We start from the raw sequence: 7,181 nt of genomic DNA on the forward strand, positions 1-7,181 counted from the left end.
AGACAATCATTAATGAGGTGTTCTCACGCGTGTCACATCTGGGCAATGGAGTCATGTGTTACTTGTCTTGGTTTTGACAATATAATTGTAGTTTTGGTATTAGTAACTATTATGGGTACAATGCCAACTATATTTAATACCCGCTTTCTTCTTCTATATTTTCTTTGACAATCAGTCGTTGTTACCCACCATCGTTAGCGTTCTACCACCACCGTTGTCGTTACTATTGTCTACATCTATGTTTTTGTAGTTTAATCGTTTCTTCTCGATCAAACTGTCAGGAGCGTGTGTGTGTGTGTGGGGGGGGGGGGGGGAGGGGAGGGGATGGGTGTGTTAGTATGTTAGCATCTAGGGTTTAAACCCAATGCCATTAAGGTTTATGTTAGACAGTGACCCTTTATGTATCCATATCTATTTTAGGTTTAACATTCACTATTCAAATTAAATAAATCATTATCTTACGAAAAATATGAACTTTGAACTCAACGAGTGTTTATGACTTGAGCTTGAGATATGAGTGTTTGAGATTAAGTATAAAAGAATTTTGAGTTTCCATTTTATTAAGAAATGAAGTTAAAATAGAAAACTTTAAGTTTTTATTTGTCTAAAATTACGAGTCTAGTCAATTTCATGGGAAATCCTACGAAAATAACAAAAATGACAACGTTTTAGAGTTTTCGTATAAATTTTGGTGTTTCTGTAGCCTACAAAATTGATGATTATTTATGTCATTACTTTTAGCTAAATCTTGAAATAAACTTATAAAAACTACATATATATATATATATATATATATATATATATATATATATATATATATATATATCCTCCCTAATAAATAAAAATAATTTTGCTACTTGTCAATTTTCATGAGTTTTGACACTTGTCATTTTGTGGTATTTTTGAAATAAATATTATCCAGTTGTCAATTTCTGATTTGTTTCAAATTTTAAAATTAAAGTCGTATACTTATATATGCAAAATATTAATATAATATATATGAAATTAAATTGCAATGAATACTTTCTTCATTTCTTATTTTAAAGTTTCATATCAAAAAATAATTACTACTTACACTTTAATGTTTATTTTTTTTTTTAAATTAACCCGTATAATATACGGGTCTCACACCTAGTTTCTAATATAACAATTTATTTGGCGATGCAATCAAGAACAAATTTCAAACACCAAGGTGCTGTTTGGTTCACAGAATGTTGCTGAAGGAATTTGAATTGGAATTGGAAAAAGAATCTGTTAGGAATTGGAATTAATTTCAGATTCTGTTTGGTTCGCAGAAAATGTAATTGGAATTAATGTAAAATGACAGAATTACCCTTTTTCCTCTTTTGCTTAATTTTACCTTGTTTTCTAACTTATATGTAAAGATACATTATGATAATTATGAAAACAATAAAATTTATGCGGTGGTGGCAGTGCTGGTGGGGGCAGTAGCGGTGGTAACGGTGGTGGCGGTGACGATGGTAACGACAACGATGGTAGTGGTGGTGGCGTCGGAGGCAGTAACGGTGGGTGGCGGTGGCGGTGATGGCGACAATGGTGGCGGCGACGATGGTGGTGGTCAGTGTTTGTGGCGGTGGTGTGTTTCCTAATAAGTGCAGGAGTATTTTTGTAAGATGTCACTTTCCTTGATAAGAAGAAATGTTTTCCATCCAATTTTAGAAGGAATTCACTTTCTTCTGTATGGTGGAAAGTTTATTTATTTAGGAATCTTTTTCCCTCTTCTAAGTCCAATCAAACGCATGAATTCAAGGGAATTGAAATCCTTTTCCATCAAATTTCATTCCTTTCCTGCCAACCGTCCCAAGACTTTCGAAATATTGTTTGTGTTTCACACCTTCCACACGAAGACAGAACAATATACCCTTTTTTTAAAATAGAGATAACAATTTATTAAAGATGATAAAATTAATACATTAGCGTGACTTTTGAACAAAAAGAAAAGTAAATTAAAATTAAAAAACCTTCCTTTTTCCGGATATTAGAGATCTCTTTTACGATCCTCTTCAATGGTTCCTTTGACAAACGGTTTCTTTGTAGGACACGAATTTTCCCCCTAACTCCCCCAATCTCAGAACTTTCTCCGATCCTCCATCAACGAAGAAGATCGAGTAGTAATTAATCGTTGGATCGACTTTTTCTCGTGACAGAATAGTCATCGGTATGATTTTTTGCACTTCTGTAATACATAGTTGTGTCTAGGATGATTCAAAGCAAAGCTGGTTGTTGATATTTTAGGTTTAGTTTTTGCTTTCAGAATTTTAGTGATGATAGTCCTGCTTGCTTTAGGCAAGTTTAGGCGTGGCGAGATTTTTCTTGCTCTTTAACCTATTGACTTCAGATTGTTAGGTCTTTTTACGTTCTCTCCATGAGATCAATGGAATCTGGGCTCATCTGCGAGCATACCTAAAATTCAGTATGTACTGTATTATGTGAAATCGAAATTATGTTAAATTGCGTAAAGAGTTGCTGCTCATGGTGTCGTGTAGAAGTGGATCAAGAGAAATAAACTGACTGATTTTTTTTTTTCTCAGAGACGAACATAAAGGAATACCTTTTCTTTCTTTGCCCAAGATCTTTACTTTCTTTTCATGCTGATCTATTTGTCTGGTTTTCTTAAAGAAGCTTTCAAGAGTCGTTAGATACATGAAATTCTGATGATATTGGTCGCTATGGTTGTGGTTGATTGTAGGCTCTTAAAGATAATTATAAACCCCAATAATTCGCCTGAGGATTGATCAGATCTAATATCAACAACTATCCACATATATACCTCAAACATCTCCAATGGTCATCTTTGCTTGAGATTGTATCTTGAAATCTCTTATTTGATATATTGTGTTGCAACAAGCTTCAAGATAATTTTGTGGAGTAACAAAACCAATATGTTTTACATCCTTAGAAACATGAAAAAACTGTTCTCTTCCTTTAGGGCATGTTTCATTTGTCAAAATGTGGTGGAACCTGATGGAATGGAATTCAAGATTCCGTTTGACCACATGGCATATCATCTTTGATTTAAAATTGTCAAGGAATTGAATTATGTCGGATTCTTTAATATTTCACTTCAAGGAATTTGACATTCCATCAACTACAATTCCACAGACATATCTACAAACCAAACATAGAATTACAAGGAATGCAATTGAATTCCATTATTTCGTTTTCAATAGTATTGTCCTTTGTATACTTATTATCTCTTTTGAAAGAGTAAGAAAACCTTCTAGATTTTTTTTTATTATTTTATTTCTCTTTATACGAATTCTTTTGGTAATTTATACAGGAACAATGTCCCTTGCTCGGCCTCATCATGCAGATAATACTCAATTCCCCGGTGATTTTAGATTTACCTTTGGACGAAATTACCCTCACGTATATTCCTCCGCCTCCACAGACTTCACTACCAACAGGCGTTACAACAATAACAATAACCATAGAAGAAGCTACAACAATTCCCATGACTTCTCAAATGAATCCAGACATCAATACAACATTTATAATCACATTGATCCCGAAGTTTTACCTTCTCTTAAAAGGAGGAAGTTTTCTTCCACCAATTGGGAAGGTTATGGTACATCTTATAATCATAACAACAACAACAACAACAACAACAACAACAACAACAACAATAATCATAATCATAATCCATCTTTCAAATATGAATATTCTCCTTCAAGCTCCAAGATTACATTCCCTCTTCCTGATGGAAATGCTAAAGTTTCCACATCCACTAGCTACAAACGTGATCGAACAAGATTTGAAGATGAAGATGTTGAATTTATGTCAAGGGATCAGATTGAGAGGTTTTCTCCTTCCAGAAAAGATGGTATTGATGCTTTACAGGAAACTCACTTGCGCTACTCTTACTGTGCTTTTCTTCAGAACCTTGGACTTCGCCTTGAGCTGTAAGCAAAACATTTTAGTTTATACTTTACTTGTATACAATTAGCCAATAATATAAACTTTTGTCTATTCTGTTGTTTGACATTAACTTTCTTTCAATTTCACTACAGCCCACAAACTACTATTGGAACTGCTATGGTTCTATGCCACCGGTTTTTTGTCCGGAGGTCTCATGCATCCCATGACAGATTTGTAAGTTATCATTTCTCTTTGGTGAAGAACTAATTAATCCCATGACAGTTTTTGTATCTTAGATGTTAATACTTATTCCATATAGACCTTTTTTCCATTATCATTTTATTCTATTTTTAAACCACAAGTTTATCTGAAAGAATTTGATTATATATTCTTTATACATTTTGCTACAGCTGATTGCTACTGCTGCTCTTTTTCTTGCTGCAAAGTCGGAGGAGACACCTTGCCCTCTGAATGATGTATTGAGAGTGTCCTCTGAAATTTTCCACAAGCAGGATTTCAATGTGCTCTGCTATTTGCTCCCTATGGTGACTTTTTAAACTTTCTATTGGCATTCAATCTTTTATAGAACTTCATATGATTGTTTTAATCTAACTATTCAACAGGATTGGTTTGATGAATACCGAGAACGAGTGCTTGAAGCTGAGCAAATGGTTTTGACAACTCTAAACTTTGAGCTGAATGTGCAGCATCCATACACACATCTGACATCCATTCTTGACAAATTAGGGCTTGCACAATCACTTTTGGTAAACCTGGCATTGAGCTTGGTTAGTGAAGGGTAAGCCTGCCATCCATTTCTTCCCTTTTATGGAGTTAATAAAATGGATGAATTAGAAAGTTGGTTGCTGTTATCTCTCACTCTCACCTAATTACTTGTTCAGAATGTTCCATTGATATTGCTTGGTAGTTGGTGGTGTGCAGTTGATGGAGTAATGTTGCATTGCATGTAATTGAGTAGTAGTTGTCTTGTTGTCTGCATTGTTTATTGATTTTTTTGGATTGGCATATAATTGCAGGGGCAATAGAAGAGTGTAGCATGCACAGAGTGTATGATTTTGTTAGCTGGTGGATTGATAGAGTTTTATTTCTCATCTCATCTCATCTCATCTGAAGTTGAAAGACAGATAGTGTTTGGATGCAGTTTTCAATCAAAATTTTTTCCTAACATAATCTCGCTAAAAGTTACAATTTTTTGCCCCACCATACACTTGCTCTTGATCTCTCGTTTGAGCAAAAGACGTGAATGCCCTTCTCATAAGCAATAGCTCTAGAAAGCTTCTAGAGTGAAGGTTAACATAGTTTTTGAGATCTCAAAAGGCAACCCTATTTAGACTAGGCAGCAGGGGTGGATCTAGTTGAAGAGAGGGATGCTCAATTTATTATTATTATTTATTTTTTGTAGTGTAAAGCTAAAATTACAAGAAAAATTTGCTGTTTGTTTGCATAGTCACCAGCATGCTGCTTTATCCAGATACCATTAGATTAGCAGCCTAAGATTTGCATATTAGCAAAGAGAATACCTGATAATATGAGGTGAATAGGATTCTATCACACGTTTGGAAATCATGAGTGAGGAGGGAAAGCGGAGGTGAGAGATAGAGAGACATTAATTTATAAAAATATAGGGTTAAGAGGGTAATGAGTTATATTTTTAACAAGGAAGGAGGAAATGTTGAAAAATGAAATGAAATCCATGGGTTTTAAGATGGAATCTTCATACTCATTTTTAACCAAGCGCAGGATTTGATATCCAATTCTTTGCCAAATCCAATTTAGTTGCCAGTTAAGCTGTATAAGCTTCATCATCAAAGTGGGCATTGTACTAGATTTTGTGTTGTAGATGTCTATTTTATGCTCATTCCATCAGCAATTCTGAAGATACTTGGAAAATGTACACCAGATGCACATGCTATGCCTTTCTTTGTTGGTAAGAGAAAATTGCATTTGATTTCACACCTGCCATCACATCACATCACATAACTAACTAACTACTCATCTCTATGGTAATTACTGCTAAACTAAAACTTGAAGCTCATATTCGTGCCAGATCTTCATCATTCCTTCTATTGCTACAAAATGGTGTGTTTAATCATCAGATAGCTGTTTTTTAATGTATTATTGAATTTGATTTGATGTTATCTCCTAAATTCGACTACTTTTTATTTTGGTAGGCTGCGTAGCTCACTTTGGCTTCAATTCAAACCCCACCAGATTGCTGCTGGAGCTGCATACCTTGCTGCAAGATCTTTAAATATGGATCTTACTACGTATCAAAATGTTTGGCAGGAGTTCTACACACCACCATCTGTACTCAAGGGTATGTATGTCATATGTCATTTCATTATTATTTATGCATAAATAAGTAATGACATATTATTTTCTTCTTGTAGATGTTGTCCAGCAGTTGATGGAGCTGTTTTAGAGCTGAAAGAAAGATGGTGACATTTTATGGCTTTGTTTGGGTGCCTTATACACGTGTGCTTCTGTAAATGGCCTTCAGTCATTTTAGGTCCAGACCATCAGTCGGTTCATAAGGCTGTGTAGTCAAAGCATTGACCTGACCCGTGCTTGTTCTTTGACTTTTATCATAGGAGGTGTCCAATATGTGGTTTAGTTGCGTAGGAAAGAGCCTTAAATTTTATTTTTATATTTGGATCATCAAAATATTTGAATCCACGAACAACACTTTTTGGAAACCTTATATCCAATATCTCTTTCGGTGTGTGTTTACTTTGGGGTCCTCACATGGACACACTATGCTTTACCTTCAAAAATAAACCATATTTGTTCCCATATATGACTAAAGAAAAAAGAAAGACTAAAAATACACAACAATGTACTTTACAACACTAACACAAAATGGCAGTGAACTTATAGATTAACAACACCTAGAATCCCAAAACCATCAATTGCTTGCAAGCTTAGTGAGCAAATCAAGGGCAATCAAGGAAATTCAAACTTGAGGCTGAGGAACCACAAAACTACAATAAAATTGTTAAGAGAAGTCTTGAAAAATTGTCACACACAAAGAATAACACAAAACCCCAAACTCACTCCCTACAATGCACAAAAATAAAAATAAAAAATAAACCATATGAATACCAAAGACTTAGTTAATCGTTAAAAATCTCCACATTCATCTCTAACAATTGCAAAAACCTTATGTAAAGCAACTATTTATAAATGATAATCTATAATCTATTAATCTGATTCAAGTGCATCATTCAGAAAACTAGAAAACTATAATCTTATAACATTGTGATTTATGATAATCTATAATC

The 7,181-nt window shown here is 34.2% G+C and overlaps 1 protein-coding gene across 2 annotated transcripts; it reads left to right on the forward strand.

Moving 5' to 3' along the window:
• The first annotated feature begins 1,993 nt into the window (after window positions 1–1,993).
• Window positions 1,994–6,630, forward strand: LOC145061330 (cyclin-T1-3-like). Of its 2 annotated transcripts, XM_079008767.1 has the most exons (7): window positions 1,996–2,179; window positions 3,302–3,923; window positions 4,032–4,113; window positions 4,290–4,424; window positions 4,503–4,678; window positions 6,072–6,217; window positions 6,291–6,630. In XM_079008767.1, the coding sequence occupies exons 2-7, from the start codon at window positions 3,307–3,309 to the stop codon at window positions 6,320–6,322; spliced, it is 1,188 nt and encodes a 395-aa protein (XP_078864893.1). In that variant the 5' UTR covers window positions 1,996–2,179; window positions 3,302–3,306; the 3' UTR covers window positions 6,323–6,630. The 2 variants fall into 2 exon arrangements, with proteins under 2 accessions (XP_078864894.1, XP_078864893.1); XM_079008768.1 differs by lacking the exons at window positions 6,072–6,217; window positions 6,291–6,630 and adding an exon at window positions 4,917–5,327 and having other exon boundaries at window positions 1,994–2,179.
• The last annotated feature ends 551 nt before the right edge of the window (window positions 6,631–7,181 follow it).

This window comes from Lactuca serriola, chromosome 7 (assembly GCF_051521515.1).
Source record: "Lactuca serriola cultivar US96UC23 chromosome 7, Lser_US96UC23_V15, whole genome shotgun sequence".
Lineage (NCBI taxonomy): Eukaryota > Viridiplantae > Streptophyta > Magnoliopsida > Asterales > Asteraceae > Lactuca > Lactuca serriola.